This window comes from Macaca mulatta, chromosome 19 (assembly GCF_049350105.2).
Source record: "Macaca mulatta isolate MMU2019108-1 chromosome 19, T2T-MMU8v2.0, whole genome shotgun sequence".
Classification (NCBI taxonomy): Eukaryota; Metazoa; Chordata; class Mammalia; order Primates; family Cercopithecidae; genus Macaca; species Macaca mulatta.
In genome coordinates, this window is record NC_133424.1 from 4,802,882 (window position 1) to 4,828,767 (window position 25,886).

Consider the following 25,886-nt stretch of genomic DNA (forward strand, 5'->3'; position numbering starts at 1 on the left):
TGAGACGGAGTCTCGCTCTGTCGCCCAGGCTGGAGTGCAGTGGCGCGATCTCGGCTCACTGCAAGCTCCGCCTCCTGGGTTTACGCCATTCTCCTGCCTCAGCCTCCTGAGTAGCTGGGACTACAGGCGCCCACCACCGTGCCCGGCTAATTTTTTGTATTTTTAGTAGAGACGGGGTTTCACCGTGGTCTCGATCTCCTGACCTTGTGATCCGCCCGCCTCGGCCTCCCAAAGTGCTGGGATTACAGGCGTGAGCCACCGCGCCCGGCCCATTTTTTTTTTTCTTTACACGTAGTTTAGCTTTTATTGCCCAGGCCGGAGTGCAGTGGCGCAACCTCGGCTCACTGCAATCTCCGCCTCCCGGGTTCTGAGCGATTCTCCTGCCTCAGACTCCCAAGTAGCTGAGATGACAGGCGTGCGCCACCACGCCTGGCTAATTTTGTATTTTTAGTAGAGACGGGGTTTTCCATGTTGGTCAGGCTGGTCTCAAACTCCCGACCTCAGGTGATCCATCGCCTCGACCTCTCAAAGTGCTGAGATTACAGGCTTGAGCTACTGCGTCTGGCCAGAGGAGGTAATTTTTAAGCTGTTACCTGAAAGAAGAAAAAGAGCTAATTAAGCAAAAGTACAGAGGGGAACCCAGGGTGAAAGAACAACACAGGTGCAAATCCCTGGGGGTGGGAAGCAGGGTTAAGAAGTTGCACAGAGGCCGGGCGCGGTGGCTCAAGCCTGTAATCCCAGCACTTTGGGAGGCCGAGGCGGGCGGATCACAAGGTCAGGAGTTCGAGACCATCCTGGCTAACACGGTGAAACCCCGTCTCTACTAAAAAAAATACAAAAAACTAGCCGGGCGAGGTGGTGGGCGCCTGTAGTCCCGGCTACTCGGGAGGCTGAGGCAGGAGAATGGCGTAAAAACCCGGGAGGCGGAGCTTGCAGTGAGCTGAGATCCGGCCACTGCACTCCACCCTGGGCGACATAGCGAGACTCCGTCTCAAAAAAAAAAAAAAAAAAAAAGTTGCACAGAGGCCAAAAAAAAAACAAACAAACAAAAAAACGGCCGGGCATGGTGGTGGGCGCCTGTAGTCCCAGCGACTCAGGAGGCTGAGGCAGGAGAATGGCGTGAACCTGGGAAGCGGAGGTTGCAGTGAGCCGAGATCCAGCCACTGCACTCCAGCCTGGGTGATAGAGCGAGACTCTGTCTCAAAAAAAAAAAAAAAAAAAAAAAAAAAGGTTGCACAGAGGCCGGTGCAGTGGCTCATGCCTATAATCCCAGCACTTTGGGACGCCAAGGCAGACAGATCACTTGTGGTCGGGAGTTGGAGACCACACTAGCCAACATAGCAAGACCCTGTCTCCACTAAAAGTACAAAAATTAGCTGGGCGTGGTGGCGGGCGTCTGTAATCCCAGCTACTCGGAAGGCTGAGGCAGGAGAATTGCTTGAACCCGGGAGGTGGAGGTTGCAGTGAGTCGAGATCTTGCCACTGTACTCCAGCCTGAGTGACAGAGGGAGAATCTGTCTCAGAAAAAAAACAGAAGTTGCACAGGGCCGACGTAGTGGCTCACGCCTGTGATCCCAGCAGGTTGGGAGCCCAAGGCAGGAGGATCGCTTGAGCCCAGGAGTACCAAGCTGCAGAGAGCTATGATCGTGCCACTGCACTGCAGCCTGGGCAGCAGAGCAAGACTCCCACCCACCACAACATTGTCTCTTGAAAAATAATAATAGGCCAGGCACAGTGCCTCATGCCTGTAATCCCAGCACTTTGGGAGGCTGAAGCAGGCAGATCATGAGGTCTGGAGTTCAACACCAGCCTGGCCCACAGGGTGAAACTCCGTTTCTACTAAAAATATAACAATCTATTGCTTCAAGCCAGGGGGCAGAGGTTGCAGTAAGCCGAGCTCGTGACACTGCACTCCAGCCTGGTCGACAGAGTAAGACTCCATCTCGGAAAAAAATATGTATATTATAATAATAATAAAATTAGGCCAGGCTTGGTGACTCACATATATAGTCCCAGCACTTTGAGAAGCCAAGGCAGGTGGACCACTTGAGGCCAGGAGTTCGTGACCAGCCTGGCCAACGCAGTAAAACTGTCTCTACTAAAAATACAAAAAATTAGTTGGGTGTGGTGGTGTGCGTGTGTAGTCCCAGCTACTTGGCAGGCTGAGATGGGAGGATGGATCCCTTGAACCCAAGAGGTGGAGGTTGCAGTGAGCTGACATTACACCACTGCACTCCAGCCTGAGTGAGAGAGGGAGACTCTGTCTCAAAAAATAATATTAAAATAAAGTGTAACCTATATACAGAAAGAACATGAATTGAATGTATAAAGCCTCGTGATTTTCACAAACTGAAAACACTCCAACACCCAGCACCAAGATCAAAAAAACATACAACATGATCAGGCCCCAGAAACACCCTCTTCCCTGCCAAGGGTAACCACCCTATCTCCTGACACAGATTGTTTTGTGTGGCCTATTTTTGAGCTTCTCACACCTTGACAGTGCAGCACGGCCTCTTCTGGATCCAGCCTCTTCTTGCACTCAACATTACCTAGAAGAATTCGTCCACTTTGTGGGTCACTGGCATTTGTGCATCCTCACTGCTGTATTCTCTTTTTTTGAGGCCAAGTCTCACTCTGTGTCCCAGGTTGGAGTGCAATGGCGCAAGCTCAGCTCACTGCAACCTCCGCCTTCTGGGCTCAAGCGATTCTCCTGCCTCAGCCTCCCAAGCAGCTGGAACTAAAGGCATGCGCCATCATGCCCGGCTAATTTCTGTATTTTTAGTAGAGATGGGGTTTCACCATGTTTCCCAGGCTGGTCTTGAACTCCTGGCCTCCAGTGATTTGTCTGCCTCTGCTTCCCAAAGTGCTAGGATTACAGGCATGAGCCACCGCGCCCAGCCGCCCCAGGGGATTTCTTTTTCCCGCAAGATGTTGCCCAGGCTGGTCTGGAACCATAGGCTCAACCGATTCCCCGCCTCAGACTCCTGAGCACCTGGTGTTACAGGCAGGAACCCGTGCACCTGACTAACCTCCTGTGTGGGTTCTGCTCCAAGGGGACACTTAGCAACCTCTGGGGATATGCATGGTTCTCATGACTTGGGGTGCTCCTGGCATAGAGTGGGTGGGGGCCAGGGATGCCGCTCATTGCCCTGACGGCCCCACCCCAGAGAAGGATCTGGCCCCAAATGTTGATGATGTTGAGGTTGCAATTGAAATCCTGCCTCAATTATTTGGAAAAAACATTAAGACACAAGAAAAAACTCCCGATGGGGTGAACAGCATACATCAGGGAGACCGCAGCTCCCGGATTCTCCTCCTCTCTCCCTCCCCACTCAGTGTGTGGATTTCAATGTGTGTGGCCTCCTGGGACCTCAGCAGGGCAGAGGATCAAGAGACACAAGAGTCTCTTGGAGGTCCATGGAATCCCCTAACCCAGGGGGTCTCAGCCAAGGTCGATCCTGCCTCCCCAGGGCACAACGGCAACATCTGGGGACATTTGTGCTTGCCTTGGCAGAGTGGGTGCTGTTCAGCACCCTGCTTTGGACAGCCCCACCCAAGAGAATTATCTAGCCCAATTGTCAATAGTTCTGTGCTTTAGAAGTGCTGGATATAATTGTTTAAAATTATGAAGCCGGGAGCGGTGGCTCACGCCTGTAATGCCAGCACTGTGGGAGGCCAAGGCGGGCGGATCACAAGGCCAGGAGATCGAGACTATCCTGGCTAACACAGTGAAACCCCGTCTCTACTAAAAATACAAAAAAAAAAAAATTAGCTGGGCGTGGTGGCGGCGCCTGTAGTCCCAGCTACTCGGGAGGCTGAGGCAGGAGAATGGCGTGAACCTGGGAGGCAGAGCTTGCAGTGAGCTGAGATCGCCCCACTGCACTCCGGCCTGGGTGAGAGCGAGACTCCATCTCAAAAAATAAATAAATAAATAAAATGAAATGAAATGAAATGAAATAAAATAAAATAAAAAAGTTATGAAATGCAGAAACTATTTCAGAGTTGCTACGCAGGTTGTATTCACTCATTCCACACATACGTACAGGGCACTTTGTATCTGCCAGACATTAACTGAGGGACTGGGGACACAGACCTGGTGGGGCTGGCATTCTAGTGGTGACAGCAGGGAGGTGATGGAGCAGGTTGTGCACGGCCTTGTGGGCCTCAGCAAAGACTGGAGCTTTTATCCCCAGGAAGGTGGGAGCCATAGAGGGCAGTGGGCAGAGGAGGGACAGGGTTTGATTCAGGTGCTCACACACGCCCTCTGCTGGCTGCTGTAGGGAGAACAGACTGTAGGTGGGAAGGGCAGGAGGCTGAGATCCGCCCAAAAAAAGCGGCAGGTTCTCCCAGCTCAGGGTATCTTAGTGCAGTGGAAACCGAACGTGTGAGCAGCTTGCACCCGGGCCCTTTGCACTGCCCCATGGGACTTGGAAGACTTGGGAAACAGATGTCAACATGATATTCATTTGGCCTCCTGTGGTGTGAGTTTGTTTGTTGAGACAGTCTCGCACTGTTGCCAGGCTGGAGTGCAGTGGCACAATCTCGGCTCACTGCAACTTCCGCCTCCTGGTTCAAGTGATTCTCCTGCCTCAGCCTCCTGAGTAGCTGGGATTACAGGCCCACGCCACTATGCCCAGCTAATTTTTGGATTTTTAGTAGAGACCGGGTTTCACCATGTTGGCCAGGATGGTCTCGATCTCTTGACCTTGTGATCCACCCGCCTTGGCCTCCCAAAGTGCTGACATTACAGGTATGAGTCACTGCACCTGGCCCTTTTTTTTTATTTCCATAGGTTTTGGGGACACAGGTGGTATTTGGTTACATGAGTAAGTTCTTTTTTTTTTTTTCTTTTGAGACAGAGTCTCTCTCTATCGCCCAGGCTGGAGTGCAGTGGCGCGATCTCGGCTCACTGCAAGCTCCACCTCCCAGGTTCACGCCATTCTCCTGCCTCAGCCTCCAGAGTAGCTGGGACTACAGGTGCCCTCCAACACGCCCCGCTAACTTTTTTTGTATTTTTTTTTTTTTTTTTTTTTGAGACGGAGTCTCGCTCTGCCACCCAGGCTGGAGTGCAGTGGCCGGATCTCAGCTCACTGCAAGCTCCGCCTCCCGGGTTCACGCCATTCTCCTGCCTCAGCCTCCTGAGTAGCTGGGACTACAGGCGCCCGCCACCTCGCCCGGCTAGTTTTTTGTAGTTTTTAGTAGAGACCGGGTTTCACAGTGTCAGCCAGGATGGTCTCGATCTCCTGACCTCGTGATCTGCCCGTCTCGGCCTCCCAAAGTGCTGGGATTACAGGCTTGAGCCACCGCGCCCGGCCCTTTTTTTGTATTTTTTAGTAGAGACAGGGTTTCACCGTGTTAGCCAGGATAGTCTCGATCTCCTGACCTCGTGATCTGCCCGCCTCGGCCTCCCAAAGTGCTGGGATTACAGGCGTGAGGCATCGCAGCCGGCCTACATGAGTAAGTTCTTTAGAGGTGATTTGTGAGATTTTGGTGCATCCATCACCCGAGCAGTGTACACAGAGCTCAATTTGTAGTCGTTTATCCCTCACCCTTTCCCAAACTTTCCCTCGAGTCCCCAAAGTGCAATGTATCATTCGTATGCCTATGCATCCTCATAGCTTAGCTCCCACTTATGAGAGAGAACATACACTGAGACCACGGTGAAACCCCGTCTCTACTAAAAATACAAAAAAAAAAAAAAAATTAGCTGGGCGCGGTGGCAGGCGCCTGTAGTCCCAGCTACTCAGGAGGCTGAGGCAGGAGAATGGCGAGAACCCAGGAGGCGGAGCTTGCAGTGAGCCAAGATGGCGCCACTGCACTCCAGTCTGGGGGACAGAGCAAGACTCCATCTCAAAAAAAAAAAAAAAGAGAGAGAACATACTGTTTCGTTTTCCACTCCTGAGTTATTTCTCTTAGAATAATAGTACCTAATCCCATTCAGGTTACTGTGAATGCCATTAATTTAATCCCTTTTATGGCTGAGTAGTATTCAATCATATATATGCGCCACATTTTCTTTTTCTGTCCTTTTTTTTTTTTTTTTTTTTGAGACGAAGTCTCACTCTGTTGCCTAGGCTGAAGTGCAGTGGCAGGATCTCAGCTCACTGCAAACTCTGCCTCCTGGGTTCAAACGATTTTCCTGCCTCAGTCTCCCAAGTAGCTGGGATTACAGGCATGTGCCACCAAACCCAGCTAATTTTTTTTTTTTTGAGACGTAGTTTCACTTTTGTTGCCCAGGCTGGAGTGCAATGGCATGATCTCGGCTCACTGCAACATCTGTCTCCCAGGTTCAAGCGATTCTCCTGCCTCAGCCTCCCGAGTAGCTGGGATTACAGGCATGGGCTACCAAGGCCGGCTAATTTTGTATTTTTAGTAGAGATGGGGTTTCTCCACGTTGGTCAGGCTGGTCTCGAACTCCCCACCTCAGGTTATCTCCCTGCGTCAGCTTCCCAAAGTGCTGGGATTAGAGGATTGAGCCACTGCACCCGGCGGAGTCTATCTTTTCAAATCTCTCGGGTATACACCCAGGAGTGGGATTGCTGCCTTGTTAATGTTTCTCAAACAGCCGGGCGCGGTGGCTCACGCCTGTAATCCCAACACTTTGGGAGGCCGAGGCGGGCGGATCACGAGGTCAGGAGATCGAGACCATCCTGGCGAACACGGTGAAACCCCGTCTTTACTAAAAATACAAAAAAATCAGCCGGGCGAGGTGGCGGGCGCCTGTAGTCTCAGCTTCTAGGGAGGCTGAGGCAGGAGAATGGCGTGAACCCGGAAGGCGGAGCTTGCAGCGAGCGGAGATTGCGCCACTGCACTCCAGCCTGGGCGACACAGCGAGACTCCGTCTCAAAAAAAAAAAAAAAAAAAAAAAGAGACAATTGAAACAATTACCCTCCCAGGTAGAAATTCCCGGCTGATGGGGTGCAGCTGTTCAGCATCGGTGTTGAGAGCGCAAGCTTTTTTTTTTTAACGCTTTGCCTCGCTGTCCCCAAAGTATTCCTTCATCCTCATAGTCCAACGTGTCCACCATCGCATTCACATTTCAGCCAATAGCAAGAAGGAAAGAGAAAAACAGGAAAAGAGTTTACATGCCACTCCTGCTATTGGCCAGAATCGTGTAACGTGACCACATTCAGCTGCAAGGGTCGCTGGGAATTGTAGTCTTTTTTTTCTGAGAGGCCACGTGTTCGGCTTAAAATTGTCTTTTCTTTTTCTTTATTTCTTTTTTTTTTTTTTTTAGGAGGACTTTTGCTCTTGTTGCCCAGGTTGGAGTGCAGTGGCGCGATCTTGGCTCACTGCAACCTCCGCCTCCCAGGTTCAAGCGATTCTTCTGCCTCAGCCTCCTGAGTAGCTGGGATTACAGGCGCCCACCACCACACCCAGCTAATTTTTTGTATTTTTAGTAGAGACGGGGTTTTACCATTTTAGCCAGGCTGGTCTCAAACTCCTGACCTCAGGTGATCCACCTGCCTCGGCCTCCCAAATTGCAGGGATTACCAGGGCCTTTTTCTTTATTTATTTCCTTCCTTCCTTCCCACCTTCCTTTCTTCCTTCCTTCCTTTGTTCCATCCTTCCTATTTTCGTTCCTTCTCCCCCTCCTTCCTTCCTTCTTTTTTTCTTTCCTTACTTCCTTCTTTCTTTTTTCTTTTCTTTTTTATTTTTCTGAGACAGAGTCTTGCTGTGTCACCCAAGCTGCAGGGTGCAGTGTTGCCTTCATAGCTCATTCTGGCCTCAAACTCCTGCGTTCAAGCAATCCTTCTGTCTCAGCCTCCATAGTAGCAGGCATGCACCACCACATCCAGGTAATTTAAAAATATTTTTAGAGTTGGAATCTCACTATGTCGTCGAGGCTGGTTTTGAACTCCTAACCTCCAGGAGCCCTCCTGCCTCTGTCAGTTTATTTTATTTTATTGTTTTGTAGAGATGGGGTCTCGCTGTGTTGCCCAAGCTGGTCTTAAACTCCTGGGTCCAAGGGATCCTCCCACTTCAGCTTCCCAAGGTGCTGGATTACAGGGATGAAACATCACACTCAGCCAGATTTTTTGTTTTCATTTTCACAAAGCACCAAAGAAGCAGCACAGTTGCGTTGTTTTGTTTTTTGTTTTTTCGTTTTGTTTTGTTTTTGTTTTTGTTTTGAGATGGAGTTTTGCTCTTGTTGCCCAGGCTGGAGTGCTGTGGCGGGATATCAGCTCACCACAACCTTTGCTTCCCAGGTTCAAGCGATTCTCCTGGCTCAGTCTCCTGAGTAGCTGGGATTACAGGCATGTGCCACCACGCCCAGCTAATTTTGTATTTTTAGTAGAGATGGGGTTTTTGCATGTTGATCAGGCTGGTCTCAAACTCCGGACCTCAGGTGATCCACCCACTTCGGCCTCCCAAAGTGCTGGGAATACAGGTGTGAGCCACCGCACCGGGCTTAATTTTTGTATTTTTAGTAGAGATGGGGTTTCCCCATGTTGGCTAGGATGGTCTCCATCTCTTGACCTTATGATTCGCCCGCCTCGGCCTTCCAAAGTGTTAGGATTACAGGTGTGAGCCACCGCGCCCCGCGTATTTATTTATTTTTATTTTATTTTATTTTTTTTTTGAGACGGAGTCTCGCTTTGTCGCCCAGGCTGGAGTGCAGTGGCCGGATCTCAGCTCACTGCAAGCTCTGCCTCCCGGGTTTATGCCATTCTTCTGCCTCAGCCTCCCGAGTAGCTGGGACTACAGGCGCCCGCCACCTCGCCCGGCTAGTTTTTTGTATTTTTAGTAGAGACGGGGTTTCACCATGTTAGCCAGGATGGTCTCGATCTCCTGACTTCGTGATCCGCCCGTCTCGGCCTCCCAAAGTGCTGGGATTACAGGCTTGAGCCACCGCGCCCGGCCGTATTTTTTTTTTTTTTTAATTGAGATAGCGCAATCTCAGCTCACCGCAACCTCCCTTTCCCAGGCTCAAGCAATTATCCTGCCTCAGCCTGTTGAGCAGCTGGAATTACAGGTGCCCGCCACCATGCCTGGCTAATTTTTGTATTTTTAGTAGAGATGTGGTTTCGCCATGTTGGCCAGGTGGGCCTTGAACTCCTGACTTCAGGAGATGGGCCCACCTTGGCCTCCCAATATGCTGGGGTTACAGGCGTCAGCCACCATACCCAGCCTTTGTATTTTTGTGTTTTTTTTTTTTTTTTTTTTTGAGATGAAGTCTCACTCTTGTACCCCAGGCTGGGGTGCAATGGCACGATCTCGGCTAACTGCAACCTCTGCCTCCCAGAATCAAGCAATTCTCTTGCCTCAGCCTCCTGAGTAACTGGGATTACAGGCGCCTGCCTCCCCATCCAGCTAATATTTGTATTTTTAGTAGAGACAGGGTTTCACCATGTTGGCTAGGTAGGTCTTGAACTCCTGACCTCCAGTGATCCGCCTGCCTTGGCCTCCCAAAGTATTGGGATTACAGGCGTGAGCCACTGCGCCCGGCCTGTTTTCATTTTAAACTTTTTTTCTTCCTTCAACTTATTTTAAGTTCTGGGGTACATGTGCAGGATGTGCAGGTTTGTCATATACGTAAATGTGTGCCACAGTTGTTTGCTGCACAGATCAACCCATCACCTAGATATTAAGCCCAGCATCCCTTAACTGTTCTTCCTGATGCTATCCCTCCCCCCACCCCAAGTCCTAATTTTTTTTTCTTTTTTTTTTTTGAGATGGAGTCTCATTCTGTTACCCAGGCTGGAGTGCAGTGGTGCAATCTCGGCTCACTGCCAGCTCCTCCTCCCGGGTTCACGCCATTCTCCTGCCTCAGCCTCCCAAGTAGCTGGGACTGCAGGTGCCCACCACCATGCCCAGCTAATTTTTTGTATTTTTAGTAGAGACAGGGTTTCACTATGTTAGCCAGGATGGTCTTAATCTCCTGACCTCGTGATCCGCCCGCCTTGGCCTCCCAAAGTGCTGGGATTACAGGCGTGAGCCACCGCGCCTGGCCAAGGTCACACCTTATGTACAACATCAGAACAAGAAATATGACATTAGTACAATGTGTGTATACAGTTCCAAGTTATTGTAGCTGGACACCGTGGCTCATACCTGGAATTCCAGCACTTTGGGAGGCCAAGGAAGGAGGATCCTTTAAAACCAGGAGTTTGAGACCAGCCTGGGCAACATCATGAGACCTTATCTCTAAAAAAAAAAGAAAAAAAAATTAGCTGGGGGTAGTGGCACATGCCTGCAGTCTCACCTCCTAGGGAGGCTTGAGCCCAGGAGGTCAGGGCTGCAATGAGCTATGATCATGTCACTGCACTCTAGCCTGGGTGACAGAGTGTGACTCTGTTAAACCAAAAACAGACGCTGGGCACAGTGGCTCACGCCTGTAATCCCAGCACTTCGGGAGGCTGAGGCAGGTGGTTTGAGGTCAGGAGTTTAAGACCAGCCTGGCCAACATAGTGAAATCCCATCTCTACTAAAAATACAAAAATTGACCACGTGTGGTCATGGGCACCTGTAATCCCAGCTACTCGGAAGGCTGAGGCAGGAGAATCACTTGAACCTGGGAGGCGGAAGTTGTGGTGAGCCGAGATCGCACCACTGCACTCCAACCTGGGCAACAAGAGCGAAAGTTTGTCTCAAAAAATATGTATAAATAAATAAAATAAAAACACACAGAACTATTTCATCACCACAAAGATCGCTGTTCTGTTACCTCCTTATTGTTACAAACTATTCCCCTCCCCGTGGCCCTGCCCTGATCCCTAGAAATGACTGATCCATGTTCCAGCTCTATAATTCTGTCATTTCAAGAATGTTTTTATTGTTGTTGTTTTGAGACGGAGTCTCACTCTGTCACTCAGGCTGGAGTGCAGTGGTGCGATCTTGGCTTACTGCAACGTCTGCCTCCCGGATTCAAGTGATTCTCCTGCCTCAGCCTCCCAAGTAACTGGAATTACAGACACCCACCTCCACACCCAGCTAATTTTTGTATTTTTAGTAGAGACAGGCTTTCATCATGTTGGCCAGGCTAGTTTTGAACTCCTAGCCTCCAGTGATCCACCTGCCTTGGCCTCCCAAAGTGCTGCGATTACAGGCGTGAGCCGCTGTGCCCAGCCCAGATTGGCTTTTACCCCCCACTCAGCAGAATGCCCTTGAGACCCTCTTGTCCTTTCTAAATTAATGACAATCTAATAATATTTCACAATTCTTGAGGGCGTACCGTGTACCAGACACTGAGCTAAATACTTCGTGGCCCTACAATCACCCTGTAAAATAGATACTATTTGTGGTGCCCAGCCTGCACGATTGTGCCAACAAATCTGCCCTCCTGACATCCAGGTATGACCTGCTCACATTGAACAGGGCTGAGCTTTATGGGGTGTTTTGAAAATGGGAGTGTGCGATTTCAGGCTAGGTTATACAACACATCATGGCAGGTCCCAGTAGCTCACATCTGTAATCCCAGCCCTTTGGAAATGGGGAAGATTGCTTGAGGCTACCAGTTCAAGACCAGATTTGGCAACCTAGGGAGACCCCGTATCTACCAAAAACCTTTTTTTCTTTCTTTCTTTTTTTTTTTTTGAGATGTTGTCTTACTCTGTAGCCAGGCTGGAGTGCAGTGGCACAATCTTGGCTCACTGCAACCTCCGCCTCCCGGGTTCAAGTGATTCTCTTGACTCAGCCTCCCAAATACCTGGGATTACCATGCCCGCTATCAAGCCCAGCTAATTTTTTTTTTTTTTTTTTTTTTTTTGTATTTTTAGTAGAGACGGGGTTTTACCATGTTGACCAGGATGGTCTCGATCTCTTGACCTCGTGATCCACCCGCCTCAGCCTCCCAAAGTGCTGGGATTACAGGTGTGAGCCACCACGCCCGGCCCTCCAGAAACCTTTTTTAATAAGCTGGGCATGATAGTGCACGCCTGTAGTCTCAACTACTTGGGAGGCTGAGGTAGGACGATCACTCAAGTCCAGGAGTTTTTTTGTTTGTTTTGTTTTGTTTTGTTTTTTGAGACAGAATCTCGCTGTCGCCAGGCTGGAGTGCAGTGGCATGATCTCAGCTCACTGCAACATCCACCTCAAGCGATTCTCCTCATATCTACAAAAGCTGCAAAAAAAATTAGCTGGGCATGGTGGCATGTGGCTATAAAACCAGCTACTCAGGAGGCTGAGGTGGGAGGATTGCTTGAGCCCAAGAGGCGGAGGTTGCAGTGAGCCAAGATTGTGCCACCGCACTCCAGCCTGGGTGATAGAGTGAGACTCAGTCTCAGAAAGAAAAAAAAATAGTAGGTGGGTGGTTATTTCTATGAAAGAGACTTCTGTGTCCCTGAGAAGATGCCCTGAGGGTGGGGTGGTGGGAGAGAGAACAAATTCCTTAACTCTCAATTCAGTTATTTACTTATTTGTTTTTACACAGCATCTCTCTGTTACCCAGGCTGGAGTGCACTGGTGTGATCATAGCTCACTGCAGCCTCGACTTCCCAGGCTCAAGCAGTTCTCCCACCTCAACCTCCCGATCAGCTGGGACTACAAGTTCACACCACCATACCTGGGTGTTTTTTTTTTTTTTTTCTTTGAGACGGAGTCTCACGTCTCGCTCTGTTGCCCAGGCTGGAGTGCAGTGGCACAATCTCGGCTCACTGCAAGCTCCGCCTCCCGGGTTCACGCCATTCTCCTGCCTCAGCCTCCCGAGTAGCTGGGACTACAGGCACCCGCCCCCTCGCCCGGCTAGTTTTTTTGTATTTTTTAGTAGAGACGGGGTTTCACCATGTTAGCCAGGATGGTCTCGATCTCCTGACCTCGTGATCCGCCCGTCTCGGTCTCCCAAAGTGCTGGGATTACAGGCTTGAGCCACCGCGCCCGGCCGCATTACCATCATTTTAAAGACGGAGTCTCCCTCTGTTACCCAGGCTGGAGTGCAGTGTCGTGATCTCGGCTCACTGCAACCTCCGTCTCCCAGGTTCAAGAGATTCTCCTGCCTCAGCATTATAAGTGGCTAGGGTTACAGGTGCGTGCCACCATGCCCCGCTCATTTTTTTTGTATTTTTAGTACAGACGGGGTTTCACCATGTTGGCCAGGCTGGTCTTGAACTCCTGACCTCGTGATTTGCCCGCCTCGGCCTCCTAAAGTGCTGGGATTACAGGCGTGAGCCACCGTGCCTGGCTCATAGGTATTTTTGCCCAGGGAACGACTCCATTTATTTAAGTGCAAAAAGGGAATAACGCTCTGTATGTATATCTATCTCTCCCCATCTATCTCTATGTATCTTACATAACAGTGGAGGTGGTTTGTGAATTTTGTCAGAATTGCAAAGGATCTGATTTAGAACTGATGAATTTTGTCCTAAAACAGGCTGTAAAGCTTTAAATTGGTCATGCGGGGATTTTCCATAGCTTCCCTCTCCTCTTGTCTGTCTACCTCCCATCAGTGTCTGAACATGTTCTGTATTTAGCCTTTTTTTTTTTTTTAAGATGGAGTCTCCCTCCATCGCCCAGGCTGGAGTACAATGGTGCAATCTTGGATCACTGCAACCTCCATCTCCTGGGTTCAAGCGATTCTCCTGCCTCAGCCTCCCAAGTAGCTGGGATTACAGGTGTGTACCACCACGCCCAGCTAATTTTTGTATTTTTGGTAAAGATGGGTTTTCACCATCTTGGCCAGGCTGGTCTCGAACTCCAGGCCGCAGGTGATCTGCCCGCCTCGGCCTCCTAAAGTGCTGGGATTACAGGTGTGCGCCACCGTGCCTGGACCTTCAATTAGCTTTTGATTTTGTTTGTTGTTTATCTCCCTCCTGGAATGTCAATTCCACGAGGACAGGGAATTTTGCCTTTTGTGGTCACCACTGAGTCTAAGCATCTCTAACAAAGATTAGGAAGCTACAGCCCTCAGCCCTAATCTAACTTGACACCTTTGTTATTATTTTATTTATTTATTTATTTATTTATTTATTTATTTATTTATTTATTTTTGAGACGGAGTCTTGTTCTGTCACCCAGGCTGGAGTGCAGTGGCATAATCTCAGCTCACTGCAAGCTCTGTCTCCTGGGCTCACGCCATTCTCCTGCCTCAGCCTCCTGAGTAGCTGGGACTACAGACGCCCGCCACCACGCCCAGCTAGTTTTTTTGGGTGTGTTTTTAGTAGAGACAGGGTTTCACCGTGTTAGCCAGGATGGTCTCCATCTCCTGACATCATGATCCGCCCGCCTCAGCCTCCCAAAGTGCTGGGATTACAGGCATGAGCCACCACGCCTGGTCTTTATTTATTATTTTTTGCGATGGAGTCTCATATGTTGCCCGGCCTGTTGCCTAGGCTGGAGTGCAGCGGCACAATCTCAGTAACCTCTGCCTCTCGGGTTAAAGCGATTCTCCCGTCTCAGCCTCCCAAGTAGCTGGAATCGCAGGTGCGCACCACTATGCCCCAGCTAATTTTTGTACTTTTAGTGGAGACGGGGGTTTCACCATGTTGTACGGGCTGGTCTCAAACTCCTGACCTCAGGTGATCCTCCTGCCTCGGCCTCCCAAAGTGCTGGGATTACAGGAGTGAGCCACCATGTCTGGCCTACAATCTGTTTTAGAGCCACAAAATGCAATCAATAGTGATAATACATTGCACATTGAGCCACCACGCCCAATGTATTATTATTATTATTATTTATTATTATTAGTGAGACAGAGTCTTGCTCTGTCACCCAGGCTGGAGTGCAGTGGCACAATCATGGTTCACTGCAGCCTAGAACTCCTGGGCTCAAGCCATCTACCCGAGTAGGTGAGACTGTAGGTGTGCACCACCATGCCCAGTTAATTTTTTGTTTTTTTGCAGAGACAGGATCTCATTATGTTGCTCAATCTGGTGTAGAAGTCCTGTGTTCAAGCAGTCCTCCCACCTAGATCTCCAACAGTGCTGGGATTGCAGGCATAACCCACAGTACACAGCTTTCTTTCTCTTTAAAATGTTCAAACAAAAGCATAATAATAATATAATGACCTGTGAAAATACATAAGATTGAACTCTCTGTGTTTATGAAGTTTTACTAGCATATAGACTCAGTGGCTCACACCCGTAATCCCAGCATTTTGGGGGGCCCAGGCGGGCAGATCACTTGAGGTCAGGAGTTTAAGACCAGCCTGGCTAATATGGTGAAACCCTATCTCTACTAAAAATACAAAAATTAACTGGACGTGGTGGCGCATGCCTGTAGACCCAGCTACTGAGGAGTCTGAGGCAGGAAATCGCTTGAACCCAGGAGGCAGAGGTTGCAATGCGTCAAGGTCAGGCCCCTGCACTCCACCTTGGGCAACAGAGCAAGACTTTGTCTCAAATAAATAAATAAATAAATAGATAAATAAATAAATGAAGTGTTACTAGCATACAGCCATGCTCACTTGTTTATTTATTTATTTATTTTTATTTTTATTTGAGACGGAGTCTCACTCTGTCTCCCAGGCTGGAGTGCAGTGGCACAATCTCGGCTCACTGCAAGCTCTGTCTCCCTGGTTCACGCCATTCTCCTGCCTCAGCCTCCCGAGTAGCTGGGACTACAGGCGCCCGCCACCACACCCGGCTAATTTTTTTTTTTTTTTTGAGACGGAGTCTCGCTCTGTCGCTCAGGCTGGAGTGCAGTGGCCGGATCTCAGCTCACTGCAGGCTCCGCCTCCCGGGTTCACGCAATTCTCCTGCCTCAGCCTCCCCAGTAGCTGGGACTACAGGCGCCCGCCACCTCGCCCGGCTAGTTTTTTGTATTTTTTAGTAGAGACAGGGTTTCACCGTGTCAGCCAGGATGGTCTCGATCTCCTGACCTCGTGATCCGCCCGCCTCGGCCTCCCAAAGTGCTGGGATTACAGGCTTGAGCCACCGCGCCCGGCCAATTTTTTGTATTTTTAGTAGAGACAGGGTTTCGCCATGTTAGCCAGGATGGTCTCGATCTCCTGACCTCGTGATCCACCCGCCTCCACCTCCCAAAGTGCTGGGATTACAGGCATGAGCCACCGCGCCCGACCGACTTCTTTATTTATAGTCTACGGTTTCTTTTACCCTTAGATGGCAGAATTGAGTAATTGCTCCAGACATTATATGTGGTCCAGAAGCAGAAAATACTTCCCTGATCTCTACAGAAAATGTTTGCAGATCCCTGAACCAGAAAAGAAGACTGGCTTAGTCAATGCCTGGGCAGGTGTTCCTATCTGATCCTGGCTTTCATCATCAGAGAATGAGGGGTCGATGGGGATGCAGCTAACATGGAAACACCTTATTCTGACAGTTTCTAGGACAGGGCTCAGCAATTTTTTATTTTTTTTATTTTTATTATTTTTTTATTTATTTTTATTTATTTTTTTTGAGACGGAATCTCGCTCTGTCGCCCAGGCTGGAGTGCAGTGGCCGGATCTCAGCTCACTGCAAGCTCTGTCTCCCGGGTTCACGCCATTCTCCTGCCTCAGCCTCCCGAGTAGCTGGGACCACAGGCGGCCGCCACCACGCCCAGCTAATTTTTTGTATTTTTAGTAGAGACGGGGTTTCACCGTGTTAGCCAGGATAGTCTCGATCTCCTCACCTCGCGATCCGCCCGCCTCGGCCTCCCAAAGTGCTGGGATTACTGGCGTGAGCCACCGCACCCGGCTGCAATTTTTTATTTTTTTAATTTATTTTTTATTTATTTATTTTTTTTTTTGAGACGGAGTCTGGCTCTGTCGCCCAGGTTGGAGTGCAGTGGCATGATCTCCACTCACTGCAAGCTCCGCCGCCTCCCGGGTTCATGCCATTCTCCTGCCTCAGCCTCCCGAGAAGCTGGGACTACAGGCGCCCGCCACCATGCCTGGCTAATTTTTTTGTATTTTTTAGTAGAGACGGGGTTTCACTGCATTTGCCAGGATGGTCTCAATGTACTGACCTCGTGATCTGCCCACCTCGGCCTCCCAAAGTGCTGGGATTACAGGCGTGAGCCACCACGCCCGGCCTTTTTTATTTTTTTGAGACAGAGTCTCACTCTGTCGCCCAGGCTGGAGTGCAGTGGTTCGATTTCAGCTCACTGTAACCTCTGCGTCCCGGGTTCAAGCAATTCTCCTGCCTCACCCTCTTGAGTAGCTGGGATTACAGGTGCCCACCATCATGCCCAGCTAATTTTTGTATTTTTAGTAGAAACCGGGTTTCACCACGTTGGGCAGGCTGGTCTCAAACTTCTGGCCTCAAGCAATCTGTCTGCCTCGGCCTCCCAAAGTGCTGGGATTACAGGTATGAGCCACTGCACCGGGCTACGGCTCAGCAATTTTAGGTACAGAACGTCCTGAGTCCCTCCTCATCCATCCTTCAGGTTCAACAATTGGCAGCACAGGCCGGGCGCGGTGGCTCACGCCTGTAATCCCAGCACTTTGGGAGGTCGAGACGGGCGGATCACGAGGTCAGGAGATCAAGACCATCCTGGCTAACACAGTGAAACCCCGTCTCTACTAAAAAAATACAAAAAACTAGCCGGGCGAGGTGGCGGGCGCCTGTAGTCCTAGCTATTCGGGAGGCTGAGGCGGGAGAATGGCGTAAACCCGGGAGGCGGAGCTTGCAGTGAGCTGAGATCCGGCCACTGCACTCCAGCCTGGGCGACAGAGCGAGACTCCGTCTCAAAAAAAAAACAAAAAAAAAATTGGCAACACAAAATCCATTTTGTTTTATTTTTCTCCCTCAATACTCTTCCCATTCCCATTATTTGTTCTCTTCTTTTTTTTTTTTTTTTTTGAGACCGAGTTTTGCTCTTGTTGCCCAGGCTGGAGTGCAGTGGTGCTATCTAAGCTCACCACAACCTCTGCCTCCCAGGTTCAAGTGATTCTCCTGCCTCAGCCTCCTGAGTAGCTGGGATTACAGGCCTGTGCCACTACACCTGGATAATTTTGTATTTTTAGTAGAGACAGGGTTTCTCCACGTTGGTCAGGCTGGTCTCGAACTCCCAACCTCGGGTGATCTGCCTGCCTCGGGCTCCCAAAGTTGCTGGGATTACAGGTGTGAGCCACAGTGGCCGGCCTCTTCCAATTATTTCATTGCAAATCCTATACCATTTTTTCTGTAAATATGCTTGGCAGTTGTTTGTTTGTAACTGATAAAGACTCTTTTTTTTTTTTGAGACGGAGTCTCGCTCTGTCGCCCAGGCTGGAGTGCAGTGGCCGGATCTCAGCTCAAGCTCCGCCTCCCGGGTTTACGCCATTCTCCTGCCTCAGCCTCCCAAGTAGCTGGGACTACAGGCGCCCGCCACCGCGCCCGGCTAGTTTTTTGTATTTTTAGTAGAGACGGGGTTTCACCGGGTTAGCCAGGATGGTCTCGATCTCCTAACCTCGTGATCCGCCCATCTCGGCCTCCCAAAGTGCTGGGATTACAGGCTTGAGCCACCGCGCCCAGCCGATAAAGACTCTTTATTGATTTATTATAGTTACTTTTGAGACAGGGTCTGGCTGTCACTCAGGCCGGAGTACAGTGGTGCTATCATAGCTCACTGCAGCCTCAAAGTCCTGGGCTCCAGTGATCCTCCTGCCTCAGTCTCTGGAGTAGCTGGCACTAAAGGTATGTGCCTCCATGGCCAGCTAATTTAAAAAAAAAATTGGGGGGGGCCGGGCACAGTGGCTCACACCTGTTATCCCAGCAGTTTGGGAGGCCGAGGAGGGCAGATCACCTGAGGTTCAGAGTTCAAGACCAGCCTGGCCAACATGCTGAAACCCCGTTTCTACTAAAAATACAAAAATTAGCCGGGTGTGGTAGCACGCAGCTGTAGTCCCAGTTAGTCGGGGGGCTGAGGCAGAAGAATTGCTGGAACCCAGGAGGCGGAAGCTGCAGTAAGCTGAGATCACGCCATTGCACTGCAGCCTAGGCAACAGACCCAGACTCCATCGCAAAAAAATAAAAAATAAAAATAAAATAAAATAAATTTTTTTGTAGAAATGGGGATCTTGCGTTACGTTTCCTGGCTGGTCCCAAACTCCTGGGCTTAAGTGATCCTCCTCCCTCAGCCTCCCAGAGGGCTGGGATTACAGGCTTGAACCAGGCACCCAGCCCAAAACATTTTAAAACACAGACACAGTACCATGATTACACAGAACCTTCAAACCACAAGGGTTGCAGGAATCTACAAGTGAGACAAAATTTCACAGAACTGCCAGGCACACTGTCTCATGCCTGTAATCCCAGCCCTTTGAGAGATTGAGGCAGGTGGATCACTTAAGGTCAGGAGTTCAAGACCAGCCTGGGCAACATGGCAAAACCCCGTTCTCTAGTAAAATTATAAAAATTAACTGAGTGTGGTGGTGCCTACCTGTAATTGCAGCTACTCGGGAGGCTGAGGCACGAGAGTTGCTTGAACCTGGGAAGCGGAAGTTGCAGTGAGCCGAGATTACACCACTGCACTCCAGCCTGGGCAACAGAGTGAGACTCTGTCTCAAAAGAAAAAAAAATAAAAAATTCATAGACCCAAACACACAGAGGAAAGTGCACGTAAAAATGGGTGAAATCCAAATAATGTCTGCACTTGAGTTGATTCCATTATACTAACATTAACACCCAGGTTTTGACAACACAACATGGTTTGTTTGTTTGTTTGTTTTTTTGAGACTCTGTCACCCAGGCTGGAGTGCAGTGGCTCGATCTCAGCTCACTGCAACCTCCACCTCTCAGGTTCAAGCAATTCTCCTGCCTCAGCCTCCTGAGTAGCTTGTATTACAGGTGTGTGCCACCACGCCTGGCTAATTTTTGTATTTTTAGTAGAGGGGGTTTCACCGTGTTGGACCAGGCTGGTCTAGAACTCCTCAGGTGATCTACCTGCCTTGGCCTCCCAAAGTGCTGAGATTACAGGTGGATCCACCATGCTCTGCCCATTCTTTTTTTTTTTTTTTTGATCTGGAGTCTCACTCTGTCGCCCAGCTGGAGTGCAATGGCACAATCTTGGCTTACTGCAACCTCCGCCTTCTGGGTTCAAGCGATTCTCCTGCCTCAGCCTCCCGAGTAGCTGGGATTACAGGCACATGCCACCATGCCCGGCTAATTTTTGTATTTTTAGTACAGGGTTTCTCCTTGTTGGCCAGGCTGGTCTCGAACTCCTGACCTCTGCCTTGGCCTCCCAAAGTGCTTGGAATACAGGTGCGAACCACCGTGCTTGGAATACAGGCACAAGCCACCCCGCCTGGCTTTTTTTTTTTTTTTTTTAACACGGAGCATGGCTCTTGTCTGGGCTGGAGTGCAATGGTGCAATCTCAGCTCACTGCCACTTCTGTCTCCCGGGGTCAAGCGATTCCCCTGCCTCAGCCTCCTGAGTAGCTGGGATTACAGGCGCATGCCATCACGCCCGGCTAATTTTTGTATTTTTAGTAGAGACAGGGGTTTCACCATGTTGGCCAGGATGGTCTCGAACTCCTGACCTCAGGTGATCCACCCGCCTTGGCCTCCCAAAGTGCAGGGATTACAGGTGTGAGCCACCACGCCCAGCCAGTTATATAAAATGTTATCACTGGGGAAAGCTGGGAGAAAAGTGCACAAATCTCTCTGTACTGTTTTTGCAACTTCTTGTAATCTGGATCTTCACCAAAACAAATATAAATTATACTTAAAAAAAAAAAAAAAAACCTGGCCAGGCATGGTGGCTCACACCTGTAATCCTAGCACTTTGGGAGTCTGAGGCCAGCAGATCACTGAAGGTCAGGAGTTCGAGACCAGCCTGGCCAACATGGTCAAACCTTGTTTCTACTAAAAATACCAAAAATTAGCCGGTGTGGTGGTGCACACCTGTAATCCCCACTGCCTGGGAGGCTGAGGCAGGAGAATCTCTTGATCCTGAGAGGTGGAGGTTGAAGTGAGCCAACATCCCACCACTGCACTCCAGCCTGAGTGACAGAGAGAGACCCTGTCTCAAGAAAATAAAAATAAAGCCGGGCGCAGTTGCTCAAGCCTGTAATCCCAGCACTTTGGGAGGCCGAGACGGGCGGATCGCGAGGTCAGGAGATCGAGACCATCCTGGCTAACACAGTGAAACCCCGTCTCTACTAAAAATACAAAAAAATAAGCCAGGTGAGGTGGTGGGCGCCTGTAGTCCCAGCTGCTCGGGAGGCTGAGGCAGGAGAATTGCGCGAACCCGGGAGGCGGAGCTTGCAGTGAGCGGAGATCTGGCCACTGCACTCCAGCCTGGGCGACAGAGCGAGACTCCGTCTCAAAAAAAACAAAAAACAAAAAACAAAAAAAGAAAATAAAAATAAAATAAAATAACATTACAAAAATTAGCCTGGTGTGGTGGCACACGCCTGTAATCCCAGTTATTTGGGAGGCTGAAGCATGAGAATCACTTGAACGTGAGAGGCGGACATTGCACTGAGCCGAGATCGCACCACTGTACTGCAGCCTGGGCGACTCAGCAAGATCCTGTCTAAAAAAACAAAACAAAACAAAACCAAAAACAAAAACCCATCCCCAGCAGAATCAGCAGGGCTGGAATGAAGGTGAGGTCAGACTCATACGTGCAATGGCAGAGCTGGGTTCTGTTGTCAATGGACAACATTTTAACACATTTAAGGACATTAACTGGCTTCACTGCAATTTGCTACACTTCATTCCATAAAATAGGGTAATTGTTCCAATCAGTTGGGCAGAGAAGGTTGACTCTACAGGCAGAGAAGGGTTGTAGAGAGCAAAAGCAAAGAACAGGCTGGGCCGGGTGGCTCATGTCTGTAATCCCAGCACTTTGGGAGGATCCCTTGAGCTCAGGAGTTCGACAGCAGCCTGGGCAACTTGTCAAAATCCCATCTCGACAACAAATACAAAAATTAGCCAGGCGTGGTGGTGTGCATCTGTAGTCCCAGCTACTCAGGAGGCTGAGGTAGGAGGATCACCTGAGCCTGGGCAGTTGAGGCTGCAGTGAACCATGATTAAACCACTGCACGACAACCTGGGAAACAGAAACCCTATCTCAAAAACAAACAAACAAACAAAAAACCCAACAGCAAAGAATGTGTTAAGTCATTAGTTACCATTAGGTTGTTTCAGGCTAGTTTTTTTTGTATAAGGATAAAAGCAATTAAGCAGAGGGAACTTCAGAGCATTGCCCACTGAAGACTGAAACTGGCCTGTTTGGAAAATTGACTGGCCGGGCAGTGGGGGCTGATGCCTGTAATCCCAGCATTTGGGAGGCCAAGGCGGGTGGATCATCTGAGGTCAGGAGTTCGTGACCAGCCTGGCCAACATGGCGAAAACCCATCTCTACTAAAAACACAAAAAAATTAGCCGGGTGTGGTGGCAGGTACCTATAATTCCAGCTACTCAGGAGGCTGAGGCAGGAGAATCGCTTGAACCTGGGAGGCAGAGGTTCCAGTGAGCCGAGATTGCGCCATTGCATCCCAGCCTAGGCGACAAATGCGAGACTCCTCCAAAAAAGAAAAGAAAAGAAAAGAAAAGAAAATTGGCTGATAGGGCTCCCTCCTGATTTCCCCAAAGGTCAGATAACAACTTAGTTTTGTCGTGGTGACTTAGAATCTGAGTGTGAGTAGCTGTGTTTTGTTTATTCCAGTCTGTTGGTGCCTAGTGCAAGAGCTTAGTCCAAAACAACCGTGTCCGATAATTTTGTCGCCCAGTGACATGATCAAAGCTCACTGCAGCCTCGAAATCCTGGGCTCAAGCAATCCTCCTGCCTAAGCCTCCTGAGTAGCTGAGACTACAGGCGCACACCCCTATGTCTGGCTCTTTACTTCAAATTTTGGTATTTCAGGCCGGGCGCGGTGGCTAACACCCGTAATCCCTGCACTTTGGGAGGCCGAGGCAGGTGGGTCACCTGAGGTCAGGAGTTCGTAGACCAGTCTGGCCAACATAGCGAAACTCCATCTCTACTAAAAATACAAAAATTAGCTGGGTGTGATGGTGCCCATCTGTAGTCCCAGCTACTCAGGAGGCTGAGACAGGAGAATCACTTGAACCTGGAAGGCAAAGGATGCAGTGAGCTGAGATGGCACCACTGCACTCCAGCCTGGTGAAAGTGAGACTCCATCTCAAAAAAAAACAAAACAAAACAAAAATTAGCTGGGTACGGTGGTGCACACCTGTAATCCCAGCTACTAGGGAGGTTGAGGCAGGGGAATCGCTTGAACCCAGGAGGCAGAGGTTGCAGTGACCGGAGATTGCTCCACTGCACTCCAGCCTGGGCGACAGAGCAAGACTCTCAAAAAAAAAAACAAAACAAAACAGGCCGGGCATGATGGCTCATGCCTGTAATCCCAGCACTTCGGGAGGTTGAAGCGGGCAGATCACTTGAGGTCAGGGGTTCGAGACCAGCCTGGCCAAAAAAAAAATTAGCTGGGCGTGGTGGCAGTCACCTGTAATCCCAGCTACTTGGGAGGCTGAGGCAGGGCAATCCCTTGAATCCGGGAGATGGAAGTTGCAGTGAGCTAAGATCGTGCCATTGCACTCCAGCTTGGGCAACAAAAGTAAAACTCTGTCTCGAAAATAAATAAATAAATAACAATTTGGTATTTCATCCATCATGGACTCTTTTGCATTGGTTTTTCTAAGTTTAAAATGTTGGACTAGCCGGGTGTGGTGACTCATACCTGTATTCCCAGCACTTTGGGAGGTCCAGCCAGGAGGATCATTTAAACCCAGACATTCGAGACCAGCCTGGACAACATAGTGAGATTCTCGTCTCTACAAAAATAAAAATAAAAAATAAATGCACTAAAATACTTCATTACTGAAGTTTGAACTCCACTTCTACGGGCACTAAGCCACTCGGCTCCAAAGCCAACCAAGGGGCGCTTTGGAGCAGGAGAGGTCCCAGCTGGTGCAGATCCAAGGTTTCCCATGGGTGGGGAGGCAGGATGGGAGGGTGCAAAGACGTGAGGGCTGCACGATCTCCGAAGAATTTGGAAGCAGGTGTCTCGCTTTTCTCCGCCTGGCGCCCCCAGCCAACTGGGTGCCGAGCCCACGCCCCATCTGCACACCAGGACCCGGATGTGCAGCGCGCGGGGCGTCGGGGCCCGTGGAGCGTGCACCACGCGGCGCTGCAAGGCGTCGCACTGCACGCACTGGCGACTGCTGCGGCGGAGCAACCATTCCCTGCCCGACGCCGCCGGGAGTCTGGACACGCACCTGGCGGCCGCCGCGCGCAGGAAGCCACGGCACCTGGTCGCATTGTTGTCACTGCCACCGCCCCCTCCCGCCCTCCCTCCCTCCCTAGAGGCAACCCAGCACCCGTCCCCACCTGCGCAGGGCTCGTACCCCTTTAAGGAGTCAGACGCCGCCAAGGGTGGGCGTGGTCGCCGCGAGCGAGAGAAGAAGGGTGGAGGGGAGGGGCCGGTGTAGGGCAGACCTGATTGGCCCGAGGCCCGGGCGGCGGCCGCGCGCGCCTGCGCAGGACGCAACAGCGCGCACGGGCGGCGGGAGGAGCGCGCGCGGGTGCTAATTGGCTCGGGTGGCGGCCCCGCCCGCGAGTGGTGGGCGGTCACGTGACGCGACGGCTGGGGGCTCCCGGCGCGGGGGACGCTGGTGGCCAAGATGGCGGCGGAGCTGGTGGAGGCCAAAGTGAGTGAGCGGCGGCGGAACCGGCCGGGGCAAGTGGGCGAGAGGGCGGGGGCCGGGCCGCAGGTCGAGGTCTGCGCCTTCTGTCCGGGGCCCCACAGCGCGGCCGGCCCGCGGCTCGCGGTCCCGGCCCCCGGACCCCGACCCCGGGTCTCAGGGTGAGGGCGGGGGGCGGGGAGGCCGGGGGCGGGGCCCTCCTGCCTCACCCGGGTCTTCGCTCCGGGGGTCGCTTCCCCGGCTTCAGGCAGGCTCCCCCCCACCCAGCCCGAGCCCTTGGAGTCCCGGTCCCTAAGCGCCAGGCCAGGGCCGCGCCTCCCGGTTGAGGCACCGTTCTCCCGGGCTGCGGGACGTGTTGAGCTGCTCGTTGCTCTCTTGGTTCCGAGCCGGGGTCTTTGCTCTTTGGCTGGTGTGTAGGGGGGAGTGTCTGCGCCTCCCCGCCCGCAGGGCTCCCAAGAATGGTATCTGGGTCTCGTCCCCGCCCAACAGGCCAGACTGGGGTTTGCGAGTCTCCTGCTTGGAAGGGTCCCCTGAGTCCCGGAGAGTGTCCTGCCACAGTCCAGGTAGAGGAGTCAGGGCCCTGAGGCCACCTCCAAGACACAGCACGTCCTCTTGGGGTCTGGAGTCCAGGCTCGGGCTTGAGCCCCTCTGCAGCTCCTGCATTGGTCCCAGAACCCCGCCCCCTTCCCGACACCGTCTCTCACACGCTGGAGTGGGCGCTGGGGAAGACTGGGCCCCCTCTTTCCCTCCCCATAGAATGGAGTCCTGACCACTTTTCTTGGTCAAAGACTTTCCTTATTCTCCTTTTTTTTAATCTTAAATCCTGGACTGTGCTTTGGTCCTACCTCATTCCCGTTGGGACAGAATCTAAGGCTACTAATTCTGCTTCAGGGGCCTCTAAACCTTACCTGTGCAGCATCAGATACTGTCTTCAAACCTTGGGTGCTTCTCTTATTTTCTGTTCTTGAGCGAGTCTACTTTTTAGGTCAGACACCCTCCCTCCCTACACAGCCCCCAGAATCTTTATGCACCCCAGCTTTGGTTTTTAAGGTCTCCTGTCTTTCTGCCTATTCTCTTATGTTGATCTCTGGAGGGTCCCCACTGGGTCCAAGATTGGCCTCTTTAGAATAACTTCTGCTGCTAGTCTTTTATACTACGGATCCTGTGCAGGTCCCATGTCCCATAGATACCATCTCCTAACTTGGAACCCATTTTAATCCTAGGATTGAGCTCCGAGTATCCGCATTCCAGGGGATGTACCTTCTTGTAGGTGCCTGCCTAAAGCTGAGGGTCTAAAACCCTTAGAAGTGCCCGCAAAACCACGGCTTCCAAGGAAGTTAGGGGACCTCTCCCTCCCCCATCCCTCTTCACGTCTTCCCTCCCCACAGTCCTGACCTGTACATATTTTCTTCT

At 50.9% G+C, this 25,886-nt stretch overlaps 1 protein-coding gene and 1 long non-coding RNA gene across 5 annotated transcripts in view; one reads left to right on the forward strand and one right to left on the reverse strand.

Annotated features, from left to right (window-relative positions):
- Nucleotides 1–457: 457 nt before the first annotated feature.
- On the reverse strand, nucleotides 458–24,230 carry LOC144337009 (uncharacterized). The gene is made up of 5 exons (XR_013409600.1): nucleotides 24,177–24,230; nucleotides 23,510–23,603; nucleotides 19,243–19,360; nucleotides 10,060–10,152; nucleotides 458–593 (listed from the first exon to the last, which is right to left on the reverse strand). It is a non-coding gene; the product is annotated as an uncharacterized LOC144337009 (long non-coding RNA).
- Nucleotides 24,231–24,439: 209 nt separating this feature from the next.
- The window catches only part of PIAS4 (protein inhibitor of activated STAT 4), a 30,595-nt gene continuing 29,148 nt past the window's right edge, over nucleotides 24,440–25,886 (forward strand). For all 4 annotated transcript variants that reach the window (XM_028840173.2, XM_077979455.1, XM_015122488.3 and 1 more), the window contains exon 1: nucleotides 24,440–24,479. Coding sequence is in view for 2 of the 4 variants with exons in the window: in XM_015122488.3 (XP_014977974.2) it covers nucleotides 24,453–24,479 (27 nt within the window). In the remaining 2 variants the exon portion in view is untranslated. The remainder of the gene's footprint in view (nucleotides 24,480–25,886) is intronic.